Source organism: Anomaloglossus baeobatrachus, chromosome 1 (assembly GCF_048569485.1).
Source record: "Anomaloglossus baeobatrachus isolate aAnoBae1 chromosome 1, aAnoBae1.hap1, whole genome shotgun sequence".
NCBI classification, from domain to species: domain Eukaryota; kingdom Metazoa; phylum Chordata; class Amphibia; order Anura; family Aromobatidae; genus Anomaloglossus; species Anomaloglossus baeobatrachus.
The window spans coordinates 859356464-859376116 of NC_134353.1; the positions used below are offsets into that span (position 1 = coordinate 859356464).

Consider the following 19653-nt stretch of genomic DNA (forward strand, 5'->3'; position numbering starts at 1 on the left):
CATCCGGCATCGCTGGTGATGCCGGCCTGTGTGACACCTCCTAGCGACGCAGTATCGCTCACAAATCGTGAGTCGTGTACTGCTCGCTAGGTTCCATAATATCGTTTAATTTAGTTGTTCATCGTTTCCGGGGTAGCACACGTCGCTCCGTGTGACACCCCGGGAACGATGAACAGCAGCTCACCTGCGTCACGCGGCCGCCTATGTGAAGGAAGGAGGTAGGCGGGATGTTTATGTCCCGCTCATCTCCGCCCCTCCGCTTCCATTGGCTGGCGGCCGTGTGACGTCGCTGTGACGCCGAACGTCCCTCCCACTCCAGGAAGTGGACGATCGCCGCCCACAGCGAGGTCGCACGAGAGGTAAGTATGTGTGACGGGGGTTACTGACTTTGTGCGACACTGGCAGGGATTTGCCCGTGACGCAAAAAGGACGGGGGCAGGTACGATCAATTGTGAAATCGCACAATCGGTCGTACCATGTGAAGCAGCCTTTAGTCCTTTTTCGTTTTGCCCCTCTGGTGCATTCCTCATTACTACCTCTTGTCATTTGGTGTGCTTTTTATGAATGCTGTTTATTTTACCCCTGTCTGTATAATCCTTTCTGTGTCTTTAACCTAGTGGGACTAGCGATCCGGCTGCCCTGTGCACTATACAGGGCTGCGTCCAGGGAAAGACAGGGATAGGCACATGATCAGCGATGCATGAAAGAACCCGTATAGGGAACGTTAGGGAGTGCTGAAAAGGCCAGGCGACCTACAAACAAGGCTCAGTTATACCAGTTTAGTCAGAAGGAATGGGCCCAAATTCCTACCAACTATTGTGAGAAGCTTGTGGAAGGAGATCCAAAACGTTTGACCCAAGTCATACAGTTTAAGGGCAATGGTAAAAAAAACCCCTAACAATTCAATTTTATTAATTCTATTAAAATCATATATTTCCCATAAATATTACTGGGGACAAATGAAGTGCTTGAGTGCATACAGTGCATCAATAAATGACCTCAAACCCCATCCCATATATCAGTGCTGAATTTACAGCAACTACAATGCATGAAAGTGAGTGGAGGTGAGAAAACTGTATTTTTTGCACTACAAGCAAAAATGAAAAAGTCCCAAATGTCACATATATAAATATTGTCCCAAAACAAATATAGCAGTGGTGAGTAGGAGCATACGATACTACAGTGCAAACAAGGGTATGGCCAAATATACCTTCTGTAGCCCTACCTTGCCGCGGAGGTTGGCACCCTAGACCTAGAGGCAATGGCGCCCCCGCTCACCGGCGGCTCACCCTTCTTTCCCTCTGCTGTTCTTAAGTGCAGCTGGTCTGGGAGGAGGGGAGTGCAGGAGTATGTATTATTTGCACTGCAGACATATATTCTCAATCACTCGTCACACACACAAATATAGGCAATATCAAAAAATGATGACACAATAGATTAAACGCAGTGACATTTAGTACTTTTTCATTTTTGCTTGTAGTGCGAAAAATACAGTTTTCTTACCTCCGCTCCCTTTCACGCATTGTAGTTGCTGTAAATTCAGTGCTGAAAAATGGGGGGGGGGGGATGAGGTAATTTATTGACGCCCTGTATGCACTCAAACACAATTACTGGGGACAAATAAAGTGCTTATGGGAAATATCCGATTTTAATAGAATTAATAAAATTGAATTTTTAGGGCTTTTTCTTTGTTTTTTTTTTCTGTGAATCACCCCTGATATCCATTTTTTATGGTTTAAGGGCAATGGTACCAAATACTATTGAAGTGTACGTAAACTTTTGACTTTGCAGAAAGTAATAAAAATGCCTTAAAACATTCTATCTCTAATTATTCTGGCATTTGGCAAATATAAATAATTTTGGTTCCTAGTAGGCCTAAAACGGGAAAAGTTTATTCTGATTTAATGCAAATAGTGAGATAAACATGCAGATGTGTCATTTCATGTGGGTGTAAACTTCTGGTTTCAACTATATATATGTCAGGAAATCCACCCAAGGCACCCAGAAGACAATAATAAAAATGATCAAAATATGAGACAGAGCGAGGATCGCCACCGCTGCTGTCACATGCTTGCTATTGGACTGAATGGAGTGGTATAAAGCGATGATCGCCACCACTACTGTCATATGCATGGTATTGAACTTGAGTCCAGAGATGTGTACCATCTCTTAAGAATGCCACGTAGGTGACTTCCCTGAGGAATCTCACGATGAAAGGTGTTGGAAGGAATTATTGGACCCCAACACATTACTAAGAAAGTGACATCTGGAAATTGGGTGAGACTGTTCCGATTTTTCATAATAAGAAATGTAATGGTATTCTCTGAATTAATTGGGGTTTGTTACTATGCCTATTAACTAAATCGTTTATGAAGCGAACGGACCGACTTTAATAATATACATGCAGTTACATGTTTTTAATCACAGGGGTCAGTTTGTGACTTCTTTAAGGTAGTAGAAAAAGTTAAGGTTTTAGGAGTTTCTGTTCTTCTTGAGAATTCACAATTTTGCTTTTTTGATTGAATTGATCTGATTGTGGTTGGTACACTTTAGCGGCTATCGTTGAATAATGAAATATGACCTTACTAACCCGCTACTTTGTTCAGGCACTTACATATATGGATATATATCTATAAAGAAAAATCTGTATTAGAGAAATCCATAGTTGAAATTATATGCTTATAGGTTGCAAGTGAAGTGTGTAGGCCTTGCATTTACAGCTCTCCTCCCTTTCCCTATACCTCGCCCGCTGAATACCGCTGGTGTCTGACTGAACGGTCTCTCATCTTTCAGTGACTTGTCAATCAGAGACAGGAGGCAGGCAGCGAGCAGGAGCCCTGTAAAGGGGGCTTTACACGCAACGATACCGCTAACGATATGTCGTCGGGGTCACGGAATTCGTGACGCACATCCGGTGTTGTTAGTGACGTCGTTGCGTGACACCTACGAGCGAGTGTTAACGATCAAATACTCATCTAATCGTTGACACGTCGTTCATTTTCAAAAAATCGTTGCTGGTGCTGGACGCAGGTTGTTCGTCGTTCCTGAGGCAGCACACATCGCTGTGTGTGACACCCCGGGAACGACGAACAGCAGCGTTCCTGCGTCCTCCGGCAATGAGGTGGGCGTGTCATTAATGCGGCTGGTCTCCGCCCCTCCACTTCTATTGGCGGGCTGCTGTGTGACGTCGCACAAATCTCCCCCTTAAAAAAAGAGGTTGTTCACTGCCTCCAGCGACGTCGCTAGGAAGGTAAGTACGTGTTACGTGTCCTAGCGATATTGTGCTCCACGGGCAGCGATTTTCCCGTGACGCACAAACGATGGGGGCGGGTGCTTTCACAAGTGACATCGCTAGCGATGTCGCTGCGTGTAAAGCAGCCTTAAGTGTAGATCCCGTCCCACTGCAAATGCAACTTTTTTTTACCATTCAGTTTCAATTATGGATTTCTCTAAAACAGGGAAAGGTTTTCTACAACAAAGGAAAGTATTTACTCAGCATTAAAGCACCTTAGTATACAGCTGGTGAAATAAGGATTGAACAAGTCACCAATTTTCTAATTAAATATATTCTTAAAAGGTGTTATTGAAGCGTGAGTTTCTCAGCCAACTGAATTTGAAATTCTTTGTAGGAGAGGCCCGTCAACAAAAGGGTTAATATCGGATATCTATAGTTTAATTAAATCCCCTCAAACTGATCCTTTTAAAAGACTTTTGTGGCGCCCTGGACAAGCCAGGGGCCACAGAGAACAACACCAACACACCCCACACTCCCAGCAGGTACACCGAAGTCAGACATAAAACCATTGTTGCCTTCCTCCAGGGGCTGATGTTCACACCAGGGGGTGGGTCAGGCGGTTGGTCCCGCCCACCGAGGAGTTCACAGTCCTGGAGGCGGAAAAACCAGGCAGTTGAGTGGAGTTGAGTTTTGGAGGTGAAAGTGAGCAGAAGGAAGTGGTAGTTGAGCAGCCTGAAGTTGGTCTGGGTGTGTGGCCCGGACAGATCAGCAAGGTTGGCAGACGGTGGTGACCGTCTGCAGGAGTGGCCTATCGGAGTCTACCGTAAGGACCGTGGACGGGCGGTGGCCCGGCGGTACCGGACCGGTATGCAAAGAGAAGCCAGCACCATCTGGCAGGGGCTTACGGACCCCGGCAAGGCTAGGAGTCGCCGTGAATTTGCCAAATTCGTTAGTGAAGGGAACCTCCTGGATTTCCCAACAGCTAAGTCCCGACAGTGAGGGAGACACCGCCACCGCCAAGGCAACCGTTTCTCAGGGCCAGAGCCTGCGGGCAAAAGGGGCTCCTCCGGCTCATATCCAAGCTGGGGAGTGGGTTACCGGTGGGAACCCATTGGAACCATCTACCGTATCTAGGTGCAGGGAAAGGCAGTCACCATCAACCTGCCGGGAGAAAACAACACCGCAGCCGTCTGTGGGACCCGTCCATCCAGCCGTGTGTTTTACCGAGAACTGTGTCCTTATCATTGGCTGAGTGAGTACCACCGTGCCGTGCGGCACAGCGCTGCCCCCGCGACCCTGCACCTCGCCAGGCTCCGTAACCCGCCTGCCATCCATCCCTAGCCCATCATCGGGCCCTGGGACAACCAACCCCCTACCCACGGAGTGGAGAACTAACAACCAAGCTGCTCCCTGTCACCGCTCCCGGGATCCCCGTCTAGAGCAGCGGTGGTGTCACCAATATCACCACAACCGTGGGTGGCGTCACGGACAATAATCAAAACCCCCACCATCAAAATCCCCTTTTCACTCACGAGCGAGGAGCGCCACTCGAGTCCCCGGGATCCGGCCCACCGCTTGAGCCACCACCGAGCAGCAGCGGCAGCCGCAGCAGCAGCAGCGGCCGGACCCGAGCAGTGGGAGAGCGCGGCGTCCCCTCCTCCGCCCGCGACACTTTCATATGTAGCTAGGTGAGAGTCTTTCCTGGGGAGGTAGCTTCCCCCCCAGATATGGCAATATCTTTGGGATAAGGCGGCTAAAACCTACGTACGTCATATAAAAGAAATCAATATAAGATCATGATGTTTTGGTATCATACTCCAGATTTCCTAAATAAATTAAATCCTCAACTCCCGAGTGTTTACTGGCGTTGCGGTTTGTCGGTTGGCTCACACTTTCACATATTCTGGACCTGCCTCAGGCTGTCTGAGTTTTGGACCTTAGTGAAAAGGCTGATACTAGAGGTTCTTTTTGTGGCAGTGGGGCTGGATACGGCAATCTACCTGCTTAAAGGGAACCTGTCACCGGATGTTACTCGCCTTACGGTTGGTGCGGATCTGACTAGTCGTATGGGTGTTGCCGTTCCCCAGGTCCGCGCCTACTCTTTCGGCCATCTTTGTCCTCCTGAAGCTAGCGTGGATGTCGCGTTCTACATCATACACAAGCTGACATTGAGGTCCTGAGTAGGGCAGATCAAAGTATTGTAGTGCACCTGCGCATAAACTCAATGTCGGCTAGTGTAGATTACGTAGAACGCGTTAGCCACACAAGCTTCAGAAGGAGGACAAAGATAACCAAGAGAGGAGGCGCGGACCTAGGAGAATGGAGACGTCCATCCGACCAGTCTGATCCGCACCGACCGTTAGGGGAGTATTTTAAACATTCTGTGACAAGTTCCCTTTATTGTCACTCCTAGATGGTTGGGGAAGAATTCAGCTAAACTATTACTACACCTTCTAACAGCAGCCAGATGAATGATTGCTCTCCATTGGAAAAAGTCCAATCACCCTCTCTATCGGGACTAACTAACCAGAATTTCTGACATTCGCAGAATGGAATATTTGACAGCACTGCTGAATGCTACAGTTGATCGTTTTGAATGTACCTGGGCTCCCTGGGATTATTTTTGGGCCAAATTTAATAATTAGGTTTTACTCAGCCTTTGCCCTCCCCCCCCTTTCTTTATCCCTAGTTCTAGTTTGTCAGTCCCCTGTCCATGTCAATTTTTGGTTTGATATTTTTAAGATTAACTGTTTAAGAGGTATTAAGGGCCTGTAGTCATTCAGCTTCACAAGTCTACAATTGTTGTAATGTATACATACAGTTAGTTCAGGAGCAGCTAGAGGGTGTAAAGTTTTTTTGGATAAGCTATAATGTTTTCTTCTTGCACTGATATATACTTATTTTTTATAATATACGATTGCATTGGGCTTATGCTAACTGATATCTGTTGAACTTTATAGAATTCAATAAAAACTACAGTTACAAAAAAGGTGTCATCGACATGAATTTCTCACCAGATGTCGGAAACAACCCATACAATCCATTCAGGCAAAGAAATCAAACCATAGATGTCCGTACATGAAGTTATGTGTAATACTGAGAAATGAGACAGGGGAAAAAGTATTGAACACATAAAGAAAGAAATGCAAAAAACCATGGAAAGTCATGACACTAGCCGAAATCTTTCAATAATTAGAAAGCAATCCTGCCACTTGGTGAAAAATAATATCAACTGGTTCAATTGATGGACTATAAAAGATATCTCATTACAAAGGTGCCACACTAGAAACATCTCATGATGGGTAAAACTAGTGAGCGGTCTCAAGGCCTTTGCAACCTTATTGTTGCAAAACATACTGATGGTATTGGTTACAGAAGAATATTTAAACTATTGAAGGTGCCAGTGAGCACTGATGAGCCAATAATCTGGACGTAGAACGAACATAATTTCACCATAAACCGGCCACGACCAGGTGTTTCCTGCAAAATTAGACAGAGGAGTGAAAGGAATTATCAGAAATGTTGTCCAAGAGCCAAGAACCACCTGTGGAGAGCTACAGAAATACTTAGAATCAGCAGATACAATTATTTCAAAGAAAACAATAAGTAATGCACTCAACCTCCATGGCCTGTATGCCCCTTCACCACACAAAACTCCATTTCTGAACCAAAAGCAGGTTCATGAACATGTAAAGATTGCTCAACAACATTTAAACAAGCCTGTGAAATACCTGAAGAATATGGTTTGTTCAAATGAGACGAAATCGAACTATTTGGATGCCATAATACACACCATGTTTGGAGGCCAAAAGGCACTGCATATCACCCCAAAAACACCCTACCAACAGTGAAGTTTGGAGGTGGGAACATCATGGTGTGGGGCTGTTCTTTTTTTTTAGCATATGGCACTGGCACACTTCATATAGCTAAAGGAAGAATGAATGGACAAATGTAACAGGACATGCTTGGTAAAAATCTGCTGCCACGTACTAGGATGATGAAGATGAGGGTGGACAGTTCAGTAAGACAATAATCTCAAACACACAGCCAAGGAAACTATCAATTGGTTTCAGAGTAAGAAACAAAAATGTAGAATGGCCCAGTCGATCACCTGACCTGAACCAAAGAGAAAATTTATGGAAGGAAGTAAAACAGAGTTCATGGAATGCGCCAACAGAACCTTCAGGATTTGAAGAATGGGCCAAAAACATTCCTGAGCAATGCATGCAACTAATTTCCCCATATAGGAGGCATCTTGAAGTGGTCATCATCAACAAAGGCTTTGAAAAAATGATTACATATATTTCAGGACACATGTTCAATATTTTTTCCCTGTGTTTTTTCTCATTATTACACATAACTAAATTTATGGACATCTATGGTTTGATTTCTTTGGCTGTGTGGATTGGATGGGTTGTTACCGACATCTGGTGATAACAATTTCAATAGCACCTTTAGCAATATATTTACTTGGAAAATTGCTGATGTGTTCAATACTTATTTGGCTGTACATGCAATTCATTTGGGGTATAAGATCCTGATGATCTTTAACTGGAGATAGTTAGGATTTAGTGCTATCTCCTATCAGGCTCTGGGTACATTGGGATTTTATTCACATATTTATATATAAGACAAAATGGATTTACATAATTGAAAATGTTGTCTTTGCAATCTAAATACTTGAGAGTTAAGTGAAAAGTCTGCAGGGCAGGTCCATTTTGCTGAGCAAACGTTGCAGTTTGCTGAACACACATTAGACGTGACTGTGGAATACATTGCTTCAGCGCCATGGAATGTAAATCCACATAAAGTGCTGGGGAAATAGGACGGCAGAGCAATGGGCTTTGTGCTATACGGAATTGAAAAAAAGCTTTTCATGGCACATTTCATAGTGTTTATATCATGGCACCAAAAAAAAAAAAAAAAAGAAAAATAAATACTTTTGACTTTCTAAATCGTGACTTTTATAAGTCATAGAAATGTGAAGGCTGAAGCTGAACAGTCCCACATACAGTAGTTCAGATTCCAGGTGTTAGATTTACATTAACATTTGGGGATACAAGTGTGTGAGAACCTCTCTGGGAAATACATACACCCCTGAACAGTGAAATTGCAACACTATGAAGGAAAGGTTGTGGAATTCTGGAAATCACAGGATGTATAGACATGATAATGGAATGAAAATAATGAGAAAATGAAAACAACATATTCAAAACATCTCAATTTATTTGATATTCAGTATGAGCATCACACGCAGATATTTCCGCACTTACACACCTTGGCTGCTATCAATAAAGTTATTAATGGTAGTCTGAAGAATGCTCTGCCATGCTGAATGCACTTGAGAACACAAATCATCAAGATCCCCTGCTGGCAGCTCCATTTGCTATTGCCGACCAATGATATCCCATATACAGTCAGGGCCAGAAATATTTGGACAGTGACACAAGTTTTGTTATTTTAGCTGTTTACAAAAACATGTTCAGAAATACAATTATATATATAATATGGGCTGAAAGTGCACACTCCCAGCTGCAATATGAGAGTTTTCACATCCAAATCGGAGAAAGGGTTTAGGAATCATAGCTCTGTAATGCATAGCCTCCTCTTTTTCAAGGGACCAAAAGTAATTGGACAAGGGACTCTAAGGGCTGCAATTAACTCTGAAGGCGTCTCCCTCGTTAACCTGTAATCAATGAAGTAGTTAAAAGGTCTGGAGTTGATTACAGGTGTGTGGTTTTGCATTTGGAAGCTGTTGCTGTGACCAGACAACATGCGGTCTAAGGAACTCTCAATTGAGGTGAAGCAGAACATCCTGAGGCTGAAAAAAAAGAAAAAATCCATCAGAGAGATAGCAGACATGCTTGGAGTAGCAAAATCAACAGTCGGGTACATTGAGAAAAAAGGAATTGACTGGTGAGCTTGGGAACTCAAAAAGGCCTGGGCGTCCACGGATGACAACAGTGGTGGATGATCGCCGCATACTTTCTTTGGTGAAGAAGAACCCGTTCACAACATCAACTGAAGTCCAGAACACTCTCAGTGAAGTAGGTGTATCTGTCTCTAAGTCAACAGTAAAGAGAAGACTCCATGAAAGTAAATACAAAGGGTTCACATCTAGATGCAAACCATTCATCAATTCCAAAAATAGACAGGCCAGAGTTAAATTTGCTGAAAAACACCTCATGAAGCCAGCTTAGTTCTGGAAAAGTATTCTATGGACAGATGAGACAAAGATCAACCTATACCAGAATGATGGGAAGAAAAAAGTTTGAAGAAAGGGAACGGCACATGATCCAAGGCACACCACATCCTCTGTAAAACATGGTGGAGGCAACGTGATGGCATGGGCATGCATGGCTTTCAATGGCACTGGGTCACTTGTGTTTATTGATGACATAACAGCAGACAAGAGTAGCCGGATGAATTCTGAAGTGTACCGGGATATACTTTCAGCCCAGATTCAGCCAAATGCCGCAAAGTTGATCGGACGGCGCTTCATAGTACAGATGGATAATGACCCCAAGCATACAGCCAAAGCTACCCAGGAGTTCATGAGTGCTAAAAAGTGGAACATTCTGCAATGGCCAAGTCAATCACCAGATCTTAACCCAATTGAGCATGCATTTCACTTGCTCAAATCCAGACTTAAGACGGAAAGACCGACAAACAAGCAAGACCTGAAGGCTGCGGCTGTAAAGGCCTGGCAAAGCATTAAGAAGGAGGAAACCCAGCGTTTGGTGATGTCCATGGGTTCCAGACTTAAGGCAGTGATTGCCTCCAAAGGATTCGCAACAAAATATTGAAAATAAAAATATTTTGTTTGGGTTTGGTTTATTTGTCCAATTACTTTTGACCTCCTAAAATGTGGAGTGTTTGTAAAGAAATGTGTACAATTACTACAATTTCTATCAGATATTTTTGTTCAAACCTTCAAATTAAACGTTACAATCTGCACTTGAATTCTGTTGTAGAGGTTTCATTTCAAATCCAATGTGGTGGCATGCAGAGCCCAACTCGCCAAAATTGTGTCACTGTCCAAATATTCCTGGACCTAGCTGTATACTTGAGTCTGAAACCTCTACATAGTAGCACAAGCAGGTTATGCAGGCTGCTCAAAGTAGCACAATTAACATACGGCTTAGCACTGTTGTGTTGAAAAACAGTTCTTGGACACTTTGGAGAAATGGTTGTACCACAACTTTCGCAATCAAATCAGTGTAACACTAAGCTATTAGTGTACCTGGAATGAAAACTAGAGGGGTCTGGATACTGTGCAATTGTCACATCTCCACCAAAGTTCGCTCCTGCGACTTCTGCTTCTGTCACCAGGCACCACCGCACTCCCGCTGTAGACTGTGATGGTGATAGTGGAGCAGCCAGTACCAGTTGCTCTGGTGGGCGCAGGCTTCGCCCATCCACCAAACTTGGTTTGACTGGGACCTGTAATACCACTGGCTGATTGTGGCGGTGTGTGCCTTCCAGCTGAAGTTATCAATTTTCAGCCACGGCCAATGGGAAGGCACCACACCCTTCTTATGCCACCTCTAGTCTGCTGGTCGTTACCAGATATAGCTTAAGGTGGCTTTACACGCTAAGACATCGCTAAGGCGATGTCGTTGGGGTCACGGAATTTGTGACGCACATCCGGCCGCGTTAGCGATGTCGTTGCGTGTGACACCTATTAGCGATTTTGAATTGTTGCAAAAACGTTCAAAATCGCTAATCGGTGACATGCCCCCCTATTCTCAATTATCGTTGCTGCTGCAGTAACGATGTTGTTCCTCGTTTCTGCGGCAGCACACATCGCTACGTGTGACACCGCAGGAACGAGGAACCTCACCTTACCTGCGTCCCGCCAGCAATAAGGAAGAAAGGAGGTGGGCGGGATGTTCCGGCCGCCCATCTCCGCCCCTCCGCTTTGATTGGGCAGCCGCTTCGTGACGTCGCGGTGACGCCGAACGCACCTCCCCCTTGAAGGAGGGATTGTTCGGCAGTCACAGCAACGTCGCAAAGCAGGTGACGCTGCCGTACCAATAATGTTCGCTACAGCAGTGATGTCATAGCGTGTAAAGCGGCCCTTAGAGTTTGTTTCTGCTACTCGTCCTTCTGGTTTTGTCTACACCTTGCTGTTTTTGTTCCATTTGACCTCAGCCTGTTTTTGACTATTCTCCTGCCTGCTGATTTTGTATTTCGTTGGCATCTCTGTTTTGACCTTGGCCTGATTTCCCAACTACTCTTTTGCCTACTGATTTTGCCCCTTTTTGTACCTCCTGGTTTTGACCCTGCCTGGCAACAATACCAGTCTCTGGACTTCAGCCTTTCCATAGGCAGTGTTCTCCTGGATCTTGCAGTAAATCCAGATCCCTGTATAGGGGTTAAAAGGTTTCGGGGTTCTGAGGGACTCTGCTCAGTGGGCGGCTTGGGCCTCTAGTCTGTTCGTATCAGCCACACTCTGTCTGTGGTTCCGGACAGCCGTCACAGCAATAGTCACTATGTCACCCTACACCATAATCCCAGGAGTAGGTGTGACGCCCTGGCCTATCAGGTCGTCACAGGGTATTATGCAATCTGCCCTTCTGTACAGTATCCACCCTCCTTGGTTACGGGTCCTGGTTCTTTGGTGTTGCTAACAGCTTACCCAATCGAAATCCTAGGAACACTTCGCACTTTACCCACCAGACATGCCATTGGGGGGCCTGAAGGGAATAGGGCTGCCCACATGGGGGGTTGGTGAGAGGAAAGTGAAGAAAGTGACAATCGAGTTGAGCTTGGAAAGTGGAAAGGAGAGGTGGAGGAGAAGTGACTCTCTGAGAGGGAGAGGTCAAGGAGGAGAGCTCCTGTGTACTAGGTGGCAGACGTTGGTCTGGACCTGGTAGGAGCTGGAACCCCGGTCGCAGGGGATAGTGTCAGGAGGCACGGACAGCCGAGGAGGGCAGCCGGCGGCCTTGAGCTATCACCGGGCAGGGTCCAGAGCACGACGGGGTACGTGGACCCCAGGCCGGAAAGTAGCTTGACGCGTTCCGGTAATTTACCCGACGGGGGTGAAGACTTCAAGTGTCATCCCCAACCTGCTCCAAAATCGGGGTACTAGCGCACCGATGGGATAGGACTTTCCCAATACAGTCCAAAGAAATCCTACGCGTGAACCCTGAGAGCAAGCTCACTCCGTTAGCCATACGGGTGAGCGGGACCCGAAGAGTTTTATACCCACGGGTCCAACAGACAGAGGTGCCAAGGGCAGAGCCACAGGCTAACAGCAACACCAAGGGCACAGAACCAAGCATACTCCCTACAAGCTGCAGTGGTGCTCAGAATTCTGGTTTACAAGCTGTCGTCGTTGTTATTTCCTGGACTGAGTGAGTACACTGAAAACCCTGGTTCCTACTCCCTACCGCACCCAAGCACCAGACCATCCAACCGGCCCCGGGACACGAACCCCCTACGAAACATCAGGCTGCCACACTATCGTCACCGGGGTCCCTGATGGCAGCGGTGGTCTCTCACATTACAACACACCGTGGGTGGTGTCATGAACTTTCCATTACTCCCCTGTAAATATATCTCCCCCTTTTTATTGAGGGGCCGCACGCCCCCTGGGTCCGGAGACCCCTCGAGCCACCGCAAATCCGGATCCGAGCAGTAGCCCGGCTGCTGGCACAGGGGCGGCACATAGGACCAGAGTGATGTCTCCTCATGAAAACCTTTTCATGGTTTCCAGTCTTCAATCCAGTATCTCCAGATTTGTCTACAATCACATACATCTGAGACATCGTTGGTCACAATTGCAAAGGCAGCTGCCATCAGTGGATCTTGATGAGTGGATCTTGATGATTTGCCCAAGCGCATTCTGCGTGGCAGATCATTCCTCAGACAACCATTAATAACCTCATTGATAGTAGCTACACAGTAAGACCGGTGAGTTCTACACGTGATGCAAACTTGTTAGTCTATAAATTAGGACATTTTGAAAATTTTATTTCCAGTTTTTTTCCAGCATTTTCAGATAATTAACATGTCTATCCACCCTGTGAGTTCCATAATTCCCCAACTTTTCCTTTTTGGTAATGCAATTTCAATGTTGAAGAGTGTATCATCAGCCAGTTACATGTCTTTGACCACCTAAATACTGCAATTATTCAAAACAGTCATTTCTTGCTCTAATTTGTCGCCCCCCAAAAAATACTATACCACTATAACACCAAATATAAACTTACTACAGATCAATTAATTGAAAACAGCACATTTAGACTCTTATAGAACATTTTATTACAGGCTACTAAAAAGGACCAGTCAGCCGGTGAAGAGTAGTGGCCAGTTTCTGCTCTTATTTTATTGCTTCTGCTCCCCTTAGTTTTACATTTATTTTTTTTTATAATCTGCCGTACGTTTCTTCCTCTCAAAGGGCCGGCATGCAATTTCCAGGAAATGCCTCTCTGCCTATGACAGAGAGGCACTATGTATTTATGGCGCCCTCCCATTAGGGAAGGTGCCTGTGCATCTTTAGTTAAGGCCGCTTTACAGGCTGCGATATCGGTACCGATATTGCTAGCGTGCGTTCCCGCCCCCATCGGTTGTGTGACAAGCACAACATCGCCCAGACCCGGAACACTATTTACCTGCCTAGCGACGTCGCTGTGACCTGCGAACAGCCTCCTTTCTAAGGGGGCAGTTCGTTTGGCGTCACAGCGATGTCACTAAGCGGCTGCCGAATAGAAGCGGAGGGGCGGAGATGAGCATAACATCCCGCCCATATGGGAATAACTCTTTAACACTAGAACTACTGGACTCGTGACACCTATATAGAAATACATGGTGTAAAGTAGTCAAAATGACTACCTCAGTAGTTCTAGTGTTAAGGATGTCATTGTTAGAGAACTGATAATATTAACCATTTAAAAAATAGTTTTTAATATTTTTTTTTTTTTCACTCCATGTGCAATTTGGCCCTGCCGTCATATCTTCCTTCATCTGTCTGCTTACTCTTACTAACCTACTTGAGGCAAGTGAGCAAGAAGTTGCTGACAAGGGAGGAAGTATGTCCGTAGGATCAGACTACTTTGAGTTTTATGGTAGTCTGTTACCATGGAGACCCATAAGTCTGCATACGAGCTTTCAATTTTTACCGACAAACATAGAACTTGTATGGCTAATTCAACAGAGAAATTAAAAATGCATGGTTCTTGGAAAAATAAGAGCAAAAGCAAAAGTGTAAAAATGAAAACTGACTGCATGCTTAAAGAGTTGAGGACACACAGTCAAAATAATTGGCTGGTGTAATCATGGCAGGAACCAAGCACTGTCTAATATTCCCATATTTACAGATGGGTATTATCATTGCTTGAGGAAACAAATTGCTTGTGCAATTTATTTATAGGGTAGATAATGTATTGTAAAAAAAATTAAATGATTATTCCATGTAGTGAGTTTTTCACACAATAACATTGCCGGGAGGAGGGTAGGGAATATCAGCTGTGTATTGAAGGGTTGAGTTTCGAGTGCCGGGTGTATATTCCTTGGTCATACAGATAATCGATACCTGGATTTCCAGTCAGTAGTTTCCATTTTCTGTGTCGAATTGCAGCATGAATTGATATATTGAACAATGAATTCTCCCATGAAGAAACATCACCACTAGCCACAGAGTTCCTTTTCTCATTATTTGTGGAGCCTGTGAAAAAAAAAATAAAATAGTGTTATATGACCATATAAAGTTTCATCCAGTAATCCTAACACTTTACACTAACCTAAAGCACCAGATTGTAGCACATCTCTACTATGGTATATAGTTTTTAGCAGTAATACCCAACACGTGTCTCTCTAGCTGTTGTAAAACTACTGTAAAGGCCGCTTTACACGCAACGACATCACTAACGATATGTCGTTGGGGTCACGGAATTCATGACGCACATCCGGCCTCGTTAGTGACGTTGTTGCGTGTGAAACGCACGAACGACCATTAACGATCAAAATTACTTACCAAATCATTGACGCGTCGTTCCTTTCCCGATTATCGCTGCTGTTGCAGGACGCAGGTTGTTCGATGTTCCTGCAGCAGCACACATCGCTACGTGTGACACCGCAGGAACGAGGAACATCACCTTACCTGCGGCCGCCCGCAATGAGGAAAGAAGGAGGTGGGCAGGATGTTCGGCCCGCTCATCTCCGCCCCTCCGCTTCTATTGGGCGGCCGCTTAGTGACGCCGCTGTGATGCCTCACGAACCGCCCCTCTAGAAAGGAGGCGGTTTTCCGGCCACAGCGACGTCGCTAGGCAGGTATGTGTGACAAGGACTAACGATATTGTGCGCCACGGGCAGCGATATGCCCGTGACGCACAAATGACGGGGGCGGGTGCGATCGGCAGCGACATTGCTAGCAATGTCGCTGTGTGTAAAGTGGCCTTAACTCCCAGCATGCACTGACAACCTAGGTCTGTAGCTCCATAATGTACACCATTGTTTGCAAATTCATGACTATTCATTTTCTCTTTAATATAATTAAATTGTATGTACACCTTCACTCATATTTAGAGATGAGTAAACCTGAGGTTTAGTGTTCACACCTAACAGACTTTTAAAAAAAACAGATTCGCTTCGGAGTTCGGGTGCTTTGTGTCTGCAAAGCCACTCGCATGAGCATTGTTGTGCTCGGGTACACTCGGTGCTCAGTCCAGTGTGAGCCACTTGCTGTGTTCGAACGGCTCTCACTGGTGGTAACAGCGTGATTGGATGTAGTGTGCACCCTATAAAAAAAAAAAAAAAAAAAAAAAAAAAAAATGGAGAAACCCTGTCCACCCACCCCCGGAATTGATCTCTTTATGGCTGGCTGTATGTGACCAGAGACCCGAACTGCCCAATCAGTGACTTCCATTGGGGTTCAGGTCAAGACTGGGCCCCAAACTGAACTTTATCAAAAGTCCGGCTGCACCCGCTGAGCTAAACTTCCACGGGTCTGCTCATATTTCTTTTTTTATTGTTCATTTGTTTCCGAATTGTAAAATTAAACAACTTTCTAGTCTTCATTGCACTTTGTCTGCCATTTTGATTCTTCAGTGTCTGTAAATACTTCATCCAGCTGAGTAATCTTCAAAAATGTTACAATTCTGAAGTCTGCTCAGTTCTAACTTCTCCCTCAGCTCCTCCTCTGTTTCAGTGCTACAAATAGCAGAAACGAAGAGAGGTTGTTCTGTGATCTCTTCAGCCTGGATAGGTGAGAAAGTATCTATAGTTTCAGGGAGGGCAGTGAAAACAGGCTATAGAAAAGGAGGAAGGCACATGAAGAGCAAATAAGTACAGGGTTGAAAATGTGCTTTATGTGAGCTAATTAAAGGGAACCATCCAGCCGGATTTTCATATATAAAGTAAAGCCAGTGCTATACTGGCGCTAGGATGCTGAGTGTAAGTGACTTCCCCTAATGAAGCCACAATGCATAGTGACGAGACACGTGTAGGGCTTATATTTGGCTAAGAACCCCCGTTTTTGTGACTGACCGCAGGATACGATTATGGGTTACTCTAGTCCTCCATACTGGGCACCTTATGTGGGCGGCAGGAACAACTACTTTAAGTAATGTACTAAGCATTTGAAAAAGAATCAATTAATTCTCCTCATTTTTTCTTCCTTTTAATGCTTGCTTGAACCTTGTTTAAACCGGCTTTACCTGGGGCCGTATTCATAGCCACACAGTCATTGTCAGACACCATATTAGGAGTATATTTTTCCAGTGTCCCTATGTATAACGTGCTATAGGTGGAGGATTGGCTTGTTTAATGCTTGCAATTTTGTGTAAAGTGACAGGAGAATTTTTCTGATTGAAATATTCAATATACAGTATGTACTAACATTATGCTTATGTAGATATTGGTGTATCTGCGTCTCTGAATACTGTGCCTATCGAGGCTTTATTTTTCGGGTCAGAGGATGAAAAGAGGAAATATGATATGGACATTTACATGTGTAATATAATGTGGTCGGATTATTAGCACAAACATATATTATATCGCGGTTCCTCATTACAGAGTCCTCACACATTGTAAAGTGTTAAATTGTTCTCCTTAGAGCAGGGGTGGGGAACCTTTTTTCTGCCGGGGGCCATTTGGAAATTTCTAACAACCTTCGGGGGCGCACAAAATTATCAACTTGAAAATTACCCTAATATATTTGGTCAAACAATTAACTCACTGTGGCGGCTGGAGCTTCTACTCTTTGGTGCAGCTGTAATATTAGGCGATATTGATCTTTTTGCTTTTCACAACTGCTTTTCCAGGTTTGAGTTGTCTGGGACTGCTGTATATACATCACAGGGGAGGGTTGGGAGGAATATAGATCACTGGGGAGGCTGGGGGCATAGACATCACTGGAGGGTACATACATCACTGGGGGATACATACATCATTGATGGGGAGCACAAACATAGCTGGGGGGGCATACACATTGCTGGGGAAGGCTGGGAGGAATATACATCACTAGGGAAGCAGCAGGACATAGACGTCACTGTGGGTACAGGGCAGCAAAGACTTCACTGGGGGTATATACACATCACTGGGTTACACAGACATAGCTGGGGGGCACAAACATTGCTGGGGTTATATAAATAGCCGGGGGCAAACAGCCCTGCGGGATGCCGAAGGGACACAGACAGCCCTGGGGGCACAGAGAATGATGGAAGAGGCTGGAGGCACAGACAAATCAGGGGGACGCTGGGGGCACAGATGGCACAGAGAAGAATGGGAGAGGCTGAAGGCACAGACAGAACTGGGAGAGGCTCGGGGCACAGAGATCACTGGGGAGACTGGGGGGGCACAGATCACTGGGGAGACTAGGGGGGCACAGATCACTGGGGAGACTAGGGGGGCACAGATCACTGGGGAGACTAGGGGGGCACAGATCACTGAGGAGACGGGGGGCACAGATCACTAGGGAGACTGGGGGGGCACAGAACATTGGGGGGCACAGATCACTGGGGAGACTGGGGAGCACAGATCACTGGGGGGGCACAGATCACTGGGGAGACTGGGGGGGCACATAACACTGGGGGGCACAGATCACTGGGGAGACTGTGGGGGCACAGATCACTGGGGAGAAAGGGGCACAGAGCACTGGGGAGACGGGGGCATAGATCACTGGGGAGACTGGGGGGGCACAGAACACTGGGGGGGGCACAGATCACTGGGGAGACTGGGGGGCACAGGTCATTGGGGAGAGGCACAGAACACTGGAGGGGCACAGATCACTGGGGAGACTGGGGGGGCACAGATCACTGGGGAGACTGGGGGGCACAGATCACTGGGGAGAGGCACAGAACACTGGGGGGCACAGATCACTGGGGAGACTGGGGGGGCACAGAACACTGGGGGGGGCACAGATCACTGGAGAGACTGGGGGGGCACAGAACACTGGGAAGAAAGAGGGGCACAGAGCACTGGAGGTACAGAGCGCTGGGGGCACAGGCAGACCCGGATAAGTTTGAAGGTAGTTAGAGAACTTGGGGAGCGCTGGAGGTGGCTGCGGGCACGGAGGGCTCTGCCGCCGGGCACAGAGAGGAGCAGCCGCCGACGCCTTCGCCGCTGGGCACAGAGAGCCGCCGGGCATAGAGAGCCGCCGGGCACAGGGAGCCGTCGGGCACAGGGAGCCGCCGGGCACAGGGAGCCGTCGGGCACAGGGAGCCGCCGGGCACAGGGAGGAGCAGCCGCCGCCGGGCAGAGGTAGCCGCCGCCGGGCACAGGGAGCCGCCGGGCACAGAGAGGAGCAGCCGCCGCCGGGCAGAGGTATCCGCCGCCGGGCACAGGGAGCCGCCGGGCACAGAGAGGAGCAGCCGCCGCCGGGCAGAGGTAGCCGCCGGGCACAGAGAGGAGCAGCCGCCGCCGGGCACAGGGAGCCGCCGCAACCACCGGGCACAGGGAGCCGCCGCCGCAACCGCCGGGCACAGGGAGCCGCCGCCGCAACCGCCGGGCACAGGGAGCCGCCGCCGCAACCGCCGGGCACAGGGAGCTGCCACCGCAACCGCCGGGCACAGGGAGCCGCCGCCGCAACCGCCGGGCACTGGAGTCGCCGCCGCAACCACCGGGCACAGGGAGCCGCCGCAACCACCGGGCACAGGGAGCCGCCGCCGCAACCACCGGGCACAGGGAGCCGCCGCCGCAACCGTCGGGCACAGGGAGCCGCCGCCGCAACCGTCGGGCACAGGGAGCCGCTGCCGCAACCACCGGGCACAGGGAGCCGCCGCCGCATCAGCCAGGCACTGGAGTCGCCGCCGCAACTGCCGGGCACAGGGAGCCACCTGGGGAATGAATGGCAGTCAATCCTCTCCTTTTGATTTTAGCGCCCCTCATGCCGACCCCACCTACAAAGTACGTCCTCACGTAGGCAGTGCCAGCGTGGGGACGTAGTCTTTCAGGTATAGGAAATGCAGCATTCA

At 47.1% G+C, this 19653-nt stretch overlaps 1 protein-coding gene across 1 annotated transcript in view; it reads right to left on the reverse strand.

Annotated features, from left to right (window-relative positions):
• Positions 1-19653, reverse strand: part of ARSB (arylsulfatase B) — a 207271-nt gene that overhangs the window by 4238 nt on the left and 183380 nt on the right. The window contains 1 exon segment of the mRNA XM_075325679.1: positions 14775-14906. Within this exon segment, the coding sequence (XP_075181794.1) occupies positions 14775-14906 (132 nt within the window).